Genomic DNA, 17,137 nt, shown 5'->3' with positions numbered 1-17,137 from the left:
ATGACCAGGAGTATAGTCTTTATAAATGTTCCTGTCATCCTAGAGAGATTCAAATCTCTCTAGGATGACAGGAACATTTATAAAGGTTTTTCCTAGAGTTTTTATCTCCCAGAAACTCATTTTACATCTGCAAAAAGAGGCAAAGTAGTTGGAGAACATGATCTTGCAAATATAGTAAACTGTGCAGATAAATTAACCACTCAAACATTACCAAAATGACATTTAAAAGAAACTGACTGATTTGGTTCATTTAGCCTGAAATGTATAAAAGGAAGAGAATATGGAATAAGCATAATCTAATGTGATGTGGATTCCAGTTACACCAGAAAAACAGGAATAACCATTTCAAAGTGCACTTTGCTTTGCACATATCCTATAAATATCAATAATGTTTTTTTACCCTGAATTATTTTTATGTTACACAAAAAAAGTTTTTATTACCTGTTTTATAATGGAAACAACATGACCAGGAGTATAGCCATCTGAGACTTTAGTTAAAGTACTGATATCTAGTCTAGGAGTAAGAATTCCATGGTGTTTAGCAATTAGTTCAGTCCAGACAACTGAAAGAAAGGAGTTATTTTATCTTATATACAAATTCTATTTCTGGCTAAAATGTAGATTATCATAGAATGCAATATTTCAAAACACCATAAAGTTTTAACAATCTGAATAAGTGACACAAAGCAAAATTATGAAAAAATATATCTTATATTTTTTTGTAGTAAGATTGACATTTTTTTTTTTTTTTTTCCATAGGGGAAAATTTAGAGTTCATTTATAACAGAATAGGCATACGGCTAACCACCTTATCCTTGAATCTTGATTTTGAAATCCAAGAATACTTACGAGTGCTTTAAGTGCTTGTTAGAACTGATGATAATTATGACATTATATCATGAAAAACATCATTTATTATTATTATTATTATTATTATTACTTCAAGACTTCATGGAGTCAAAGACTCATCTGGGAGGTTCTTTTATCACACACACACAGGTCATCATACCGTGCCCTGAACACATTCAAACTCCTTGAAGACACCACACTCTCAGGCAAGGCATTCCAATCATTCACAACTCTGCACAAAAAAAACTTGCCTCCCACTCCCCTCCCCCTACTCACACCTCTTTATACAGTTTCCAGGGATGGCCTCTGGTTCTCCCCCCGATCTGCCACTATTTCCGGTAGAACTTCTCCAGCATTGATCCTATCATATTTCCCCTCTTCCTCCTGTCCACCAGACTCTGCAAATTATTACGCCTTCCACAGAGTTAACGGATTCATCCTGCAGGTTCCAACATAAAGTGTTTCTGGCAATGAACACACTATCAGAAACTCTTAGTGATAAAGTTTTATTTGATAAATATTAATCTGATGGTACCAGTTTAGTCTCATGGCTTGGATACTGTCCATCTTAATGAAAAAAATGCTGCATACTTTTCCTTAAACTCATTCATACAGGGCACTCACAATTGACCCTGGAAATCTCTTCCACTCATTCACAACTCTCCAAGCAAAAAAATCCAGTTCTAACAAGCATTTAAAGCTATTAGCGGGCAATGTTGGTATTCTTGGGCGATTGGGCTGAAGGTCTTCTGATGTAGGTTTCCCAAATTTGAGGCAGTCTCATGCAGCCAAATTTGTTGAGGTTTGGATCGTTTCTTAGGGCTGAAGCTGATTTCATGAAAAGCCTTTCATATTTGTATTTACTATGGTGTATTATCGTGGTTTTCTTCCACCGTATTCTATGGAAGGTATCCAGAACATGGTCAGCATGACCAGAGTGGCTGTATTGTTGAAACCAGATGAAGTCCTTGTGTTCTGAAATTCTGATATTTGCTGTCCTGCCTGTTTGGCCAAAGTAGGACAGCTTGCAGCTGCAAGGGACCTGGTATACACCAGGTAGGTCTAGGGGGGAGGGTCTTTAGTAGAGCGGATAAGGGATGCCAATTTTTTATATGGTCTGTAACAAGAAGTTAAGTCATGTTTTTTTTGGATTTTTGTAATTTTTTCCGAGGTGCCTCGGATATAGGGTATGGTGATGGATTTAGAGTAATCCTTGTTGTGAGGGGGGGGGGTTGTGGTTTACTGGCTTCAATATTTTTTGGATTTTTTTTTTTGTGGGGGTAGCCATTGGCTGAGAAAGTGTTGAGAATGTGGTTTAGTTCTGTAGTTAGGGCACTGTCATTTGAACAGATAAGTTTAGCAAAAAAATCTAGTCTGCACACCCGTATATAACTTCTAGGGGGTGACCCCCCCCCCCCCAAGTTCTCTCTCTCTCTCTCTCTCTCTTTATTTGTCATGATGTATTGAAAAGTTTCCTTTGTGTTTAATTTTATAGCACTCCTGAGATCTCATCAGAGATCTCAGGAGTGCTATAAAATTATAAAACTATAAAATTAAGAGTATTTCACTGATGAGATCTCAATAAAGATCGAAACCGATCTGGGAAGTGACCTCCCACCATAATGTACAACATCATACATCTCCTAGGAGATGGGTTTTACATTATGGAAAATACTAAGAATAGTAATCAGAACTTTCTCCACCTTTGCAACGAGTTGCCCTAGTTTGTACTATGTACTTGAACTAAGTGCTTTAGCTTACGCTAGTAGTCGCCGATACATTTATAGTTATACTATATTCGGCATGAAACTCTTTGATTCCGATCTTTGAGTTTCTTATTCGGTTTTAAAACAATGTGGGATTTAATATCCCCTTAATTTAAAAAATGGTGTTACAGTAACTGTAAGCCAGAGGCTACGTAATTCCATTACAGAAGCAGCAAGGATCTCTGACTGAGATCCTCATAAACTGTAGGAACCTACAGTTTATGAGTTATATTTCTCTACACACCACAGACTGGATGTCCACAACAGATGAAGGATGAAGTCTGAAATGACCTTGAAAGAAATCTTTAAACTATTAACAACAACAATGAATAGATATTCATTGGAGGAGATCTAAATGGACACATTGGCTGCACAAGAGATGGCTTCGAGCATGGATATGGTGGACAAGGATACAGTGTAAGAAAGGAGAAGGGTACTAACAACCTAGAATGTGCTGAAGCCCATGACTTTGCAGTCACAAATACCTTTTTCAAAAAGAGAACTTCACACATAATTACATGTAACAGTGGAAGTTGAGCTGCAGAAATTGATTATTGGTTGGTTCGTCGGTGTGATCTAAAATGGATAACTGACTTAAAAGTCATTCCATCAAACAATCTAACTACCCAACACCGTTTATTAGTACTAGATACATGGATTCATCTACACCAGCATTGTATAAGACCAACCATAAAGACAAATCTTATAAAATGGTGGCAATTAAAAGAACATGAAACCGAGATGAAGACTTTACTAGAAGAAGCACTAACTACAGACTTCAACCATTTAACAAATGACATCTAGAACACATTAGCTGAGTGTGTTAAGACCAGCACTGCAACTGCACTAGGAATCACAAAACCTGGTCAACATTTCATTGACAAGCAAACCTAGTGGTGGAATCCTGAGGTGCAACAAACTGTGAAATTGTAAAAGAAAGTCTATAAGACCTGGCTAAAGACAAGAAGCTCTGATGATTATGAAAGATATCAAAACCTAAAATTTGTAACAAAAGCAAAGGTTGCCTCCAGCAAAGCTAAGCGCTACAAAAAGATATAAGATCAACTGGACACATCAGAAGGCAAGAAGCAAATATACCTCCTTGCCCAGGCATGTCAATGTTCTACACAAGACCTAGGACACATTATGAACATTAATGTTCATAATGTGCCCTAGTTCTGATCTTATCAAAACTTCTTTGATAAGATCAGTAATGAAGAGTTCCCACACCCACCATTGCAAACAGCCATAGTAGTCCTTGAACCTGTGCTCCTTATCAGCACTGATGAAGTACATACTGTGGTCCATCAAACAAAAAACAATGACACTGGCCCAGATGATATATCAGCTGAAATCTGGAAGCTACTCAGACCACAAGGAGCACATTGGCTCTGACAATGCTGTTTAACAAAATCATGAATGAAAATGAAATACCAGCAATCTGGCTAACCAGTATAACAATTCCCATCTCGAAAGGCAACAGAACATTGGTGACTGCTCAAACTACAGACCAATTTGGCTACTTTGCCATACAATGAAAATTGTATGGCAAAATGAACTCCAACATCTTGTTCAGAAATGGAAAACTCACTTATATTAGTTTGGAATGAGACTTAACACCAAGAAGAGAGAATATATGTAAGGAGGTGACCAAACTGATGGCATGCTCACAATTGATGGTGTGGAGCTGATAAATGCACCCAGTTCAAATAAAGACCTTAGGTATTATTTAGGACCCTGCCTTAAATAATACCTAAGGTCCAGCATTACCTCAAATGGCAATACAATAACAACAGAGGAGAGAAGCCTGAGCCAATGCTGCCTAAATGAAGTGGTGACAAGTCACTGGGGTTCTTTCAGTGACGTCACCACTTCATCCCACATGCCACTATCACATCCCACTATACTTAAAATCAAAGATCTACAGAACTGTTTTTAGACCAGTAGCCATGTATGGAGAAGAATAGTGGCTGACAACAAAGAAACATGAGGAAATCATCCATACCATGGAAATGAGAATGCTGAGATGGACACTTGGCATCACCAGGCTCGACCGAATATGAAACACTAACATATGTAAGAATCCTCGGCATCACACTAATAACAGAGAAGATGAAAGAGGCATGCCTAAGATGTTATGGCCATGTGCAATGTAGCAATGAAAAACTTTGTGGGAAAATTGACCATGAGGTTTAATGTAGATGGCCAATAACCAAGAGGCCAATCAAAGACATGTTGGCTTGATTGCCTATCTAAAGACATGATCACAGCAAATGTCAACAGTAGAATTGCACAAGACCTTATAAGATGTAGGAAGCAGTGCACACGAGCAGACCCTGCCCTAAAGCAGGACAAACACTAGGAAGAAGATGATATTTCATTTATTTTATTATATTTTTTATAATAATATAATATTATGTTATTTTGTTATATTATATAGAACATATAATAAAATAATGAAATGGAAATCAACTGTAAAGGGCTTAAAACTATTGTCTAGAGAATAAAGTTTAATAAAAAAAAAATTAATAGTAAGATATTACAATCAATATTTCAGACTGTGATGAGGCCATCTGCAGTGTGACTGATTGGTTTTCCCTTTCAGTCGTTTCCAACTGTAGGTGACTTTGTAGACATTGCCCACAAAGTATTCCTGGTGATATTTTTTACAGGATAGTTCACCATTGCTTTCTCCAATCCCCCCAATTTTATCCTGGCTCGGGACCAGCATATGGGCTGGAATGTATTCATGACTGTAATTCATGTGTGTTCAGAGGGCCAGTTTGCCTGTTCTGTGGGATGAAAAACCTAAGTTTCCAGGTGAAAAAACCCCCTACCTCTGTATGAGACTGGCTAACTTACTGGAGGTGAGTTAGCCAGTTAAGAGACCAGATAAAGGTTCCTCATGTCACTGACAGGAATCGAACCCAGGTCTTTCTGACCTAAGGGCTTTGTCTATACTGACCAAGCTAGGAGGCTCGCAGCAGTGTTTGTATATTATTATTATTCCTGACACCTCCAAGGAGTCGAAAGGCTCATCGCAGGAGGACACCTACAACTGTCTCAACCACTACACCAAACCCTCTACTACGAATCATCTCCATCAATGCCATCTACCGCCCACCTCCACCACCACCACCACAACTGGTATTATTGTCTGTAAATTGCGTGTGTTCTGAAGGGCCAATTTGTCTGTATGCGGGATGAAAAACCCGAGTTTCTGGGAGAAAAAAACTGCTACCTCCGTATGAGATCGGCTAACTCACCTTTGATTGAAAATCGTCCAGATAAAGATTCCTCCCATCATGAGAATCGAACTTAAGCCTATTCCAATCGAAGGGCGCAATGTATCATCGTTCTTCCAATTGCGCTATGGAGGTGCTTAATATATATATATAAACACTACATATTTTAACGAAAATAACTTACATGATTATATAGCAAAATGATAAAATAGAAAATAACTAATTTATTTCCAAAGATACTGGTAGAAGACTTTCATCTTTCTAGAAAACTTCATCAGGTGCATAATAGAACAAAAAAAAAAAAAAATCTTTTTTTTTTTTTCTGTTCTATATATTATGAATAGCCAGCAGTAGTTACTTCTCTGCCCCTTCATTTGAATTTGAGTAAACTCTCACATTAGCAAAAAATGTTGTAACAAACTCACTTAGCTAAAAAAAAAAAAAATCCTAGAGAATCAAAATATCCATTATAATAAATTTATTCTTGTGGCGTGAACACTGATCCGGACTCGCATATATAACTGCACAATAATTACTGTATTATCTTCCTTTTAAAATTATTTCCAAGTAACTAGTTAAATTTAATTTTCTACCAAACATGTCGTTTTTTTTTTTAACAATTTCTCCACAGCATATTTTGGATATTCGGATTGTTTATTGCTTTTTTTTTCCCCCTTCATACAAAGTTTTTTCTCCATTCACAAATGCAAAATAGACTTTGTATCATCATCTACTAATAACATCACTTGTGCGATAAAAATGAAACAAAAAGAGAGAAAAAAAACACATTTTGCACAAGTGGTGTAATAAGCTAACACACCTCTTCGGCATCCATAGTCTGGTTTTGGTATCATGATAATTTTTTGATAACAACTTCCAAGTCCTTTCATATCACAGTCAAATGGAATACGTGATACTCCACATATCATAATTCTTTCCTCTGATGCAATAGTCTTCATCAGCTTTGGAAGATCTTTCTTTAAACGTTTGGGATCTGTCTGTGTAATAAAAAGAAAACAAATTATATGCATAATTAAGGAAAGAAAACCTTAAATTAGCAAAAAAGATATAAAAATGCATAATACTTTATTAACATCATCAATGCAATTCCTGATATGCATCCTCAAGGAATGTACAGGACACTATAATAGTACTAAATAAAAAACCTCCAACTGACAATTTCCTCTGCATTCACCTGTTATTGGTCAGGACTGAAATATTGCAAAATCTTACATTTTGGTCTACTCAACCACTTCTATCTGCATGTATTCACCATAGATCTTGGTCTTCTTTTGGGTTTTCCAGCTATCCTAGCATCAAAGAAAGCCTGTTTTACTAACTTTTTTTTATCTCATTTGATTTGTGATCATACCACCTGAAATTAGCTCCCACACATTCTTGAATATTAACAATGTCAAATTTCTTCCTAATACTGTGTGGTCCATAAGTCATGGAACATTCCGTAGAAAGGACCAGATTTTGTGAAGCTGAAAATGTCCACTGTGGTTTTTCATAACTAATAAACAAAAATTCTGGTGATGTTTAAAAACTTATGCAGTTGCTTCCCAAAGATGAGGTATGTTCCATGATTCATGGCCAACTTATATCTTCATTTTTAATGATATTAGTATTGATGAAATTTGTTCATTTCCCTAATTTTTCTTAGAATTCTCATATCTGTAGTCTCAACTGCTTTATTTCTGATCCATAAGTTAAAAGTGATAAACAACAGAACAGCTTTGCTTATTCTGTTGTTTATCCATATTTAATTTGCCATCTCCATTAAAAATTGTTCCTAAATAGCTGAAATATTTTACCTTTCTATAGATTCTCCATTCAGGATGCAGTTGACAAATCCCATGTTATGTCTATTAGCAGTTTTTGTCTATTTTTTGCTAATTTTTGTGCCAAATTTGTTACAAATTTTTAGTTAAGGCATTGCAGATTTATACTTGGATTATCTAAGAATATAATATCTGCATGAAGCAAAGAACTGAGATTACCATCTCCATTAACATCATGTTTAATGCCACTTTCCTTTATAATATGATCCATATAGATGATGAATAAGTGGAAATAATATATATATATATATATATATATATTTTTTTTTTTTATGGTCATACCACCTGAAATTATCTAAGAATATAATTAAAAAGAGCACAGTATCTAAGAGCACCTATGTATTATAACTAACATCAACCCATCTTCCTGTAACTCTTAAAATTCTAAGTGCTGACTTATAACATTAACAGCAGCAGCAGAAATCTCAATTGACATTCAAAGTAAAATACACCAAAAAAAAAAGAGAGAAAAAAGTTTAATAAAGAAAGTAAATGGCAGTAAAGAAAAAAAGATGGAAGTAATTTGTCTAATAATCCATCTCAAATTCATACTACTGAGAAATAAGAGAAGCAAGGAAGCAAAAAATAAAATTTTTAAATGAAAAGACTGAAGACATCCAGAAACAATTTACATTAAATAAAAATTTTTCTGTGAAATAAAAACAAAACAAAAAAAAAAATCGGTATGTGTATGAACAATAATAATCAACAATAGCAATGGACAAACACACACACTACTAAAGATGAAATAATAAACAGATGGAGAGAGAGAGCACTTAATCATTCCCTATACCGCCATGAATCAGCTGAGATTTTTGAAAACAAAAGAAAACTTATCATACTTGTCACCTACAAAATAGTAGTTGAACTCACCCAACGTAGTGGTAAAAAGTGGTAAATTAACTACAGAAATACATAACTGGTAAATTTAACATGGAAAACTAAGAGATATCCTCAAAATGGATATGCCCACAGGCTACAAAAATGTATCTAATATTATATTAGAGTTAAGAAGCATGAAAGAAGAGATCAGGAGATTGGAAACCATGAATGCAAAGCAAATTGGATTAGGAGTGTGAGAGAGAGAGAGAGTTATTGGAATGATAGAAGGGGAAAGAATAGGAGAACCAGTGGAAGAGAGGGAATGAGAGGAAGGTGAAACAGTGCAGGAACTAAGGATGGAGAAATGACAAGAGGGAGAACAAGGAGAGAAAGTGTTAGAGGAGATAGAGTGAGGGATGCAGGTGTGAGTAAGGAAGGAACAGAGTGGTAAGAGTTGTGATGATGTATGGAGATTCCATGATCTGTCATATGCAAGATAGAATGCCAGAGGAAAGTGTGTGTGTGTGTGTGTGTGTGTGTGTGTGTGTGTGTGTGTGTGTGTGTGTGTGTGTGTGTGTGTGTGTGTGTGCCTTGAGGAATGATAGTGTGACTATGGCAATTAAGCAAGGTGAAAGAGTGGGTGATATAATTATGATGATAGTATGATGATAGTTGATAAAGTTTCACTGGCCTATATATATAGATGCTTGGGCAGTGCCTATGTCTTTTAAGTAGTCCACCTAAGGCAGCTCATGATATGAATGCCGAGGAATGCAAGCTCTCTGGTCAACTTACGAAACTTTCATAGTTTCTACATTTGGCTTTGAAATAACGTTGGATATAATATCCACTTTGCTTATGTAATAAGAGATGCAGGAGTATCCAAGAGAATGGAATGTATATGGAATTATAAGGCAGATGATTACAATAATCTTAGAAAATCAGCTTGGGACAGTTCCATGAAAGGAAGAATTGAAAGGACGAGATATTATTGGTGCTTGGGAACTGATGAAGGAATATTTATTAACAGCAGTGGCAAGTTATATACCTCGAGTGAAAAGGAGAACACACAATTTGGTGTAAAGTTGAAGACAAACAATATCAAACAGGAACTTCATATAAAAAAGAAGTTATGGAAGAGATATTTAAGGAGAGGGATGGAGAGCAGCAGATGCATGAAGAATATAAGACTCACGCCAGGGAAAGTGGCTAATATGGTAAGGAAGGCAAAACCGGAATATGAGAAGAGATTGTCTCTGAGATCCAAAGAAAATCCTCAGGAATTCTTTTGTTATGTGGCCAGTAGGAAGAGGAATGATTGTGGAAGAATGACATTGTTGAATAAAAATGGGAGTAGAGTGACTGATGCAAAGGACATAGTGGAGTTGTTTCTTTTCAAAAATCTCAATTTTCAATTTCAAAAGTCTTCCCTACACTTGATTAAGGTATTTCATTCTGGAGAAGTAGGTTTTAATACTAGAAGGATAGGGCAGGTTCAAGGTTAGAAGTGCAAGAAGAGAGAGCACGTTTCAAATACTGAGTACTCTGGATGTCAATAAAGCAAAGGGACTGGATGGGATTTTGCATGGGGTTTTGAGAGAATGTGCAAAAGAACTGACATCTCACTTGACCTAGCATTTCAGCGAAAGTCTGGTCAAGGGAAAGGTACTCAAGGAGTTGTAAGAGGGTAAGATAGTGCCAATGTATAAGTGGTAGCAGACTGGAAGTGTCAAACTATAGCCAGTTTGTATTTCATCATTATTAATATCTTACAGAAATTAGTGAGAGATCATTTATAGCACTGGGCAGATGAGGGTAATGTTATCTGTGAGAGTCAGCATGGATATGTTAAGGTGCACTCTTGTTTTAGTATTCTGATTGCTTTTATAAAAAATAACAAGAGTGGTTCATGAGGAAAAGGCATATTTTGCCACTTTTTTTTTGATTTTACAAAGGCATTTGACAGGGTGTGCCACATGATAAGCTGATATTTAAGTTATCCAAACCCATGTCAACAAATGGGTTTGTATGTCAGGTTAGTCAATTGAATTGGGCATTGGCTATCTGATAGGTATCAGAGAGTTGTATATGAGGGAGCAGTATCAAAGAAGCTTGCATGTGTTAAGGGGGTGCTCTTGTTTTAGTATTCTGATTGCCTTTTATAATAAAGTAACAAGAGAGTTTATTTTTCACTTGGTTAGACTATAATAAGTTTAGTTTAATCCTTTATCCAAGTGTGAGCAAACAAAGTTTGCGCCTGAAAGTATCTTCAGGACTGGGTAAAGGTAGTGCAACACCAGGTAACTTGTGTTGCACTACCTTACCCCAGTCCTGAAGATACTTTCAGGTGCAAACTTTGTTTGCTCACACTTGGATAAAGGATTAAACTAAACTTATTAAAGTAACAAGAGCAGTTGATGAGGGAAAGGCATATTCTGCCACTTTTGTAGATTTTAGAAAGGCATTTGACAGAGTGTGCCACATGATAAGCTGATATTTTATTTACAGCACATGGATTTGGATGTCAGGCTAGTGAACTGGATTGGGAATTGGTTGCCTGATAGGTATCAAAGAGTTGTGTATGAGGGAGCAGTATCAAAAATGGCAGGTTACAAGTGAGGTCTCACAAGGCTCAGTACTGGGACCTGTACTGTTTAACCTTTATATCAATCACATTGTCAATGGATTGCAGGGTGATATTCAGTTATTTGCAGATGATGGGAATCTGGGAAGAGTTATTAGTAATAGTGCAGATGTGGTAGCCCTGCAAGAGGATTTGAATAAACTGGACAGATGGGTAAATGAATGGTGGTTTAGTTTAATTCAGCTAAATGTAAAGTCTTAAGTTTGGGGTACATCAATGGGAGGCTGCATAGCTCTGTTAGTGGAACTGTACTGGAGAAAGTGCAGGAGGCAAAGGATGATAATTTATAGAAACCTGAAATTCAGGGAACATACTGCAAAGGTGGTAAAGGTAATCCATGGAAAATATTCATCTGAAATAGCATCAATAATTTCCCCACTTAGTACTAAGCTCATTGGAACACATGCAGCTGCTGCTGCTCAACATCCCCTTCACAGTACCCACAGAACAAGATTCTTTTCCTCTTCCTCCTCCATCCCTGCAACCAACTGCTATATTGTGGAACAGTCTTCCCCTATTGTGTTTCCCAAGGAATATAATATACAGTCTTTTAAATCAAATGTAAACAAGTTCCTCCTTTCCTTACCCACTACCATATACGGTACTAATGTACTATAGGTTGATCAACCAATCGTTCGTGTATGGGCTCAACATAAAAAAAAAAAAAAAAAATCCAGAGGATTGCTGCAATTTTGAGAGGGACACTGACCAGCAGAGATGAAGCATAAAGTCCATATCTTGACTATTGTGCTCAAATTTGGTCCCCAGGATTTTAATTAACCTTGGAAAGAGTGCAGAGAGAGAGAGAGAGATAATAAAGATAATATCATTACTGTACAATGTTAGTTATGAGGATGGACTTAGAGCATGTGGACTGCAAAGTTTGATAGAAGAAGGAGAGGTGATGTCATTGAGACATTTAAACTGTTGAGAGGTAGTTATAGCATTGACACTGGAGAAAGGAAGTTGTGAGTAAGAGGGTGAGAAGTGGTTTCTTTGCATGCAGGATGGTTGAACTGTGGAACACATTGCCTGATAGAGTGATGAGAGCACGAATGTGAATGAGTTTAAAGAATGGTATGATAGACTGTGTTTTCTAAGTGGGCCTCCCACGATGAGTCTTGTGACTCCATGGAGGTCCATAATAAATATAATAATATTAAAAATAATCTTGTCTTAAGCTTAAGAAAATATAGTTGAATATTAAGCTGAATTCTGAAGAAATGGATCCACAGTTAATCAGATTTTTACATTAAGACAGATATTACAGAAAAAAATATCATGGAATATAATCAGTATGTCCATATTTTATTTATAGATTTTAGAAAAGCATATGATAGCATTTATAGAGAAGACTTTTGGGGAGTATTAAATGAAATTCGACTATCTCAAAAGATCATAAATTTGAGAAACGTTTGCACTACTGACCATATGCAGGCATCAGTGAAGCAGTTAAGTGTAAGAATGTATATAATGTGCCTGAGCTAGTACAAAGGACAAGAAATCAGAATGGGATAGTTAGTATAACGCATCAAGATAGGGGTGGGGAAAATGGACCTCTGCATTTCATGTATACTAATGCCAGGATTATTAGGAACAAGAAGGAAGTATTTTTAGCCTTGGTTGGCTCTTCCTGGTCACAGGTTATTGGCATTAGTGAAACATGGCTGACAGAAGATGATATAGTTAGCGGGATAGAATGTGAAGGGTATAGTGTGTTCAGGAGGGACAGAGAAAATAAAATGGGGGAAGGAGTGTTATTGATGATAGCTGATGAACTGCAGCCAAGGAGAATTGAAGTTAAATTGCAGGATAATGAAATGAGCTTATTTGAGGCTATTTGGTGTGAGATTGAGACTAGCAGAATAGAATATATAGTTGAGTGCTGCTATAGACCAGGTGATGGAATAGATGGTGGAGATAGTATGCATAAACAAATTGATGCAATGGGTGGAAGGAGGGTAATTATTATGGGGGGATTCCAACTATGGTAACATGTGAGGAAGGAACTGGATTTTATGCAGTTATTAAGGGATAGCTATCTGAGACAAAATGTAATGGAAAATACTATGGGTTCGTGAGTGCTTGATCTAGTAATAGCATCTAAGAACTCGACTGTAATGAATATGACAATGTTGCCACCAATTGTTGAAAGTGATCATAACCTCCTGACCTGGGAGGTGGCTAAATGTGTGAAATTTTCGATTAAGACAGGGAACATGTGGAATTACTGTGCTGGTAAGTATGAAAAGCTTAGGAGATTGCTTGGTTCAGTGCCTTGGCATGTAAAACTGCAAGGGCTGGATGTTGATAGTGCATGGGAAGTGGTCTTGCACAAGTTTTATAACACAGTGATGGCTGAACTGGATAGGGGTAATGGGTTTACAGTGATACTGCTGGACCTTGCTAAGGCCTCTGACAGGATACCACATGGAATTCTAATCCGTAAACTGCAACATATGGGGATGGATATAGGGTTGGTGAGATGGATAGGTGGCTGGTTGATGGAGAGATATCAGAGAGTAGTTTATTCAGGACTAAAATCCAAAAGACGGCCTGTGACTAGTAGTGTGCCACAAGGTTCTGTTCTTGGACCACTACTATTTAATTTGTTCATTAACGATATAGGAAAGGATCTGAGAGGAATAGTTCATTTGTTTGCTGATGATGCAAAGTTGGGTAGGGTAATAGTGAATGCAGATGATGTCAGAATTTTGCAGGATGATTTGGATAGATTGGAGGACTTACATCTGAACCTTTACATCTAAATATTGACTAATGGAATTACATCTGAACCTTTTGTTTCTTTTGGCTAAGGAGAATGGCCTTCTCCTTAACCTTTTGGCTAAGGAGAATGAATGTCAATTTAATGTGGCAAAATGTAAGGTTATGCATTTTGGGGTGAAAAGATTAGCAGCAGTATACCACATTGGTGGAATGGTACTCCAGGAGATTGATGAGGCCAGGGATTTGGGAGTGTTGGTGGTTAGGGAGTTGAAGTTTAGGGGGCACATTACAAAAGTGGCCAAATCAGCTCATCAAATCACTTCGCTGCTAAAAAATACATTGATGAGCAGAGACAAGCAAGTTATTGTTCCTCTGTATTGAGCCTTGATAAGACCCCATCTCGACTACTGTGCCCAGATTTGGTCGCCTGGGTTTCTTCTAGATGGGGAGGAGGTGGAGAGGATACAGAGGCGAGTGACCATGACGATAGCAGGTCTATGGAATGAACCTTATGAGAACAGGTTGAAGATTTGTGGGTTACAGAAAAGGGAGGGATATGATTGAGACATTCAAATTACTAAAGGGTTTCTATGGGATTAATTCAGAGGATATTTTTGAGAACAAGACTGGTGGTGGTGGTGGGAGGACTAAGGGCCATCCATGGAAGCTGGGAAAGAGTGTGGTTAGTAAGGGTGTTAGAGCTAGGTTTTTTTACTTTTAGAGTGGTGAATTGTGGGTGCTACGACTGTGAATGAGTTTAAGGCAAAGTATGATAGATACTGTGTGAATGTTGAATAGTTGATGAACATGATGTTCAGGGCCTCCCTCAATGAGTCTGGGGACTCCTTGGAGTTGCCCATAATAATAATAATATTAACTAATGGAATTACATCTGAACCTTTTGTTTAATTAAGAGCGTATTAAAGCAAGGTGATGCCCTTTCATCCATTCTATTTAATTTAGCTAAAGCAGAACTGTAATATTAAGATATGAAGATATATTTGCCTAGCTGAAGGCATTAGATAAAATTCAGAAGACTCAAAACATTTGCTATAAAAAGAGGTTTAAAGGATTACAAAACAGCCAGGATAAATCTGAATATTAAAAACGTATGTAGAACAACAACTAAGGGGAGAAATGACAAGTTTGCTATTGATAACCAGAAATTTAAAAATGCCACTTCATTCAGATATCTTGAAACACTGATATTGCTCTGAGATAATAAAATTAGTACAGAAATACAGGTTAGAACACATGCCTCCATTAGATCTTATCATTTACTTGATAATTTTTTTTTCTTCCAAAATTCTCTCAAGCAGAGCTAAAATATAAATATATAAGACAATAATTTAACCTATTGATTTATATGCAGTAGAAATCTGGAACATAACAGATGAAGATGCAAAATCCTTGAAGTCCTCAGAAAAATAAAACCTTCAGAAAAGCTTTTGGATCTGTATAGAGAATATAACACAACTGGTGAATGGAGAAGAACTATATTCACTCTGTAGATCCTCATTAATAACTGATGAAATCAAAGCTTTCAGACTGGCTTAGGCAAGGGGAAAAGATGGCAAGGAGAGAGAGTGGCTAAACAATCATTCAAGGTGAGGCCTGATGGAGACCTCGGAGGTCTTCATTAAGCCTCATCTTGAATGCTAATGATGCTAATATCCTGACAAGCCTGATTAGGCCTATTGTCTAATTAACCATTTTGAAATCTGATGACACTCTAAGTGAAACTGACTCAAATTCAAGAAATTCATTGTTTGTTTTTAGTGGTAATTACTACAGCTACTTCCTACTTTTCATGATCTGTAGTCGAAATAAATCATCTTATGTATGACAGTTCGAAACATTTTTTCATGGCATAGAAGATATGAAAGCAAGAGAGAGAGAGAGAGAGAATACAAGTAGACAAGAAATCATAAAAGATTATGAATCTGAAAATACCATAAAACTTCTGAAGCACATGTAGCCTTTGAGAAGATGAAAATGTTTTTGTCTGCAGAAAGCAATGCCAAAGATAAAGTATAACATTTGACAAAATCAGTATGTGGTGTAAAGCTAGAAAAAAGAAAGAAAACAGATAGTGATTGAAGATTATTATTTTCAAAAGACATATTTCAGTAATTACACCACATTTTTTATTATTCAGTTATACAATATACTGAAATAATAGTTCCTGACAAGTTTCGTAAATCGTAGGATTTACATCTTCAGGGGTAAATAGTTTGGTTAAATAGGTCTTGTTTAAACTTAAAGTTTAAACAAGAGAAATTAATAAATACAAATCATAACCATCTGGCTATTCATAAACTCAAATAACAGAATGCAGATATAAAACGTTATTGATGTTGAACAATACTGTACGATGTTAAGAATACCAAGCAATTTTTAAACCTGGTTTTCCTCCATTTCCCAAGTAAGCAAACAGACAAATAAGTCAAGTTTGCACCTGCAAGTGATGCAAGTCTAGCTGATCCTACAGATAGTGCAAGACCAGGGCAACTCGTGGTAAAGGTGGCATAAGCTCCGATCACTAATCTTTATATTTACCCTTAATGCCAAAACACATCTCCAAGAAAGAGATGTATGATGTTTTGTATTAAAGGCAAGAGGCCACCACCCAGACCGGTTTCGACCTTTATTGAGGTCTCATCAGTGGGAGCTAGGCAAGAAATACTAGAAATTGGTATTTCTAGCCTAGCTCCCACTGATGAGACCTCAATAAAGGTCGAAACCGGTCTGGGTAGTGGCCTCTTGCCTTTAATACAAAACATCATACATCTCTTTCTTGGAGATGTGTTTTGGCATTAAGGGTAAATATAAAGATTAGTGATCGGAGCTTATGCCACCTTTACCACGAGTTGCCCTGGTCTTGCACTATCTGTAGGATCAGCTAGACTTGCATCACCTGCAGGCGCAAACTTGACTTATTTGTCTGTTTGCTTACTTGGGAAATGGAGTAAAACCAGGTTTAAAAATTGCTTGGTATTCTTAACATTTATTATACCCAAGGTAAAATACTTTCTACAAATACTGTACGATGTCGTGTGTTCTTGTTCTCATTCATATAGTCCGAGCTCAGATTGAGGTAGATTTTTTATTAGAGCTGACCACACTTGATGGAGAATTAAACCTTGATTTTTATTGCATTGGGTTGGGTTTTCAGCATATTAGCAGCTTTTTTAAATTTTCTTATGTGGCTGTTGTTTTCTATGTATGACATCGTTGTTT

The 17,137-nt window shown here is 36.5% G+C and overlaps 1 protein-coding gene across 3 annotated transcripts in view; it reads right to left on the bottom strand.

Moving 5' to 3' along the window:
- LOC150108341 (dynein regulatory complex subunit 11-like) overlaps positions 1-17,137 on the bottom strand; it is a 455,807-nt gene that overhangs the window by 62,190 nt on the left and 376,480 nt on the right. For all 3 annotated transcript variants that reach the window (XM_090390703.1, XM_090390704.1, XM_090390705.1), the window contains exons 15-16: positions 6,681-6,858; positions 442-563 (exon numbers count right to left, since the gene is read on the bottom strand). In XM_090390703.1, the coding sequence (XP_090246829.1) occupies positions 442-563; positions 6,681-6,858 (300 nt within the window). The remainder of the gene's footprint in view (positions 1-441; positions 564-6,680; positions 6,859-17,137) is intronic.

Source organism: Typopeltis vanoorti, chromosome 3, assembly GCF_054136105.1.
Source record: "Typopeltis vanoorti isolate ZY-2024b chromosome 3, IOZ_Tvanoo_1.0, whole genome shotgun sequence".
Taxonomy (NCBI): Eukaryota; Metazoa; Arthropoda; class Arachnida; order Uropygi; family Thelyphonidae; genus Typopeltis; species Typopeltis vanoorti.
Note: the sequence above shows the minus strand (reverse complement) of the source record. Positions and strands in the feature narration are given on the sequence as shown.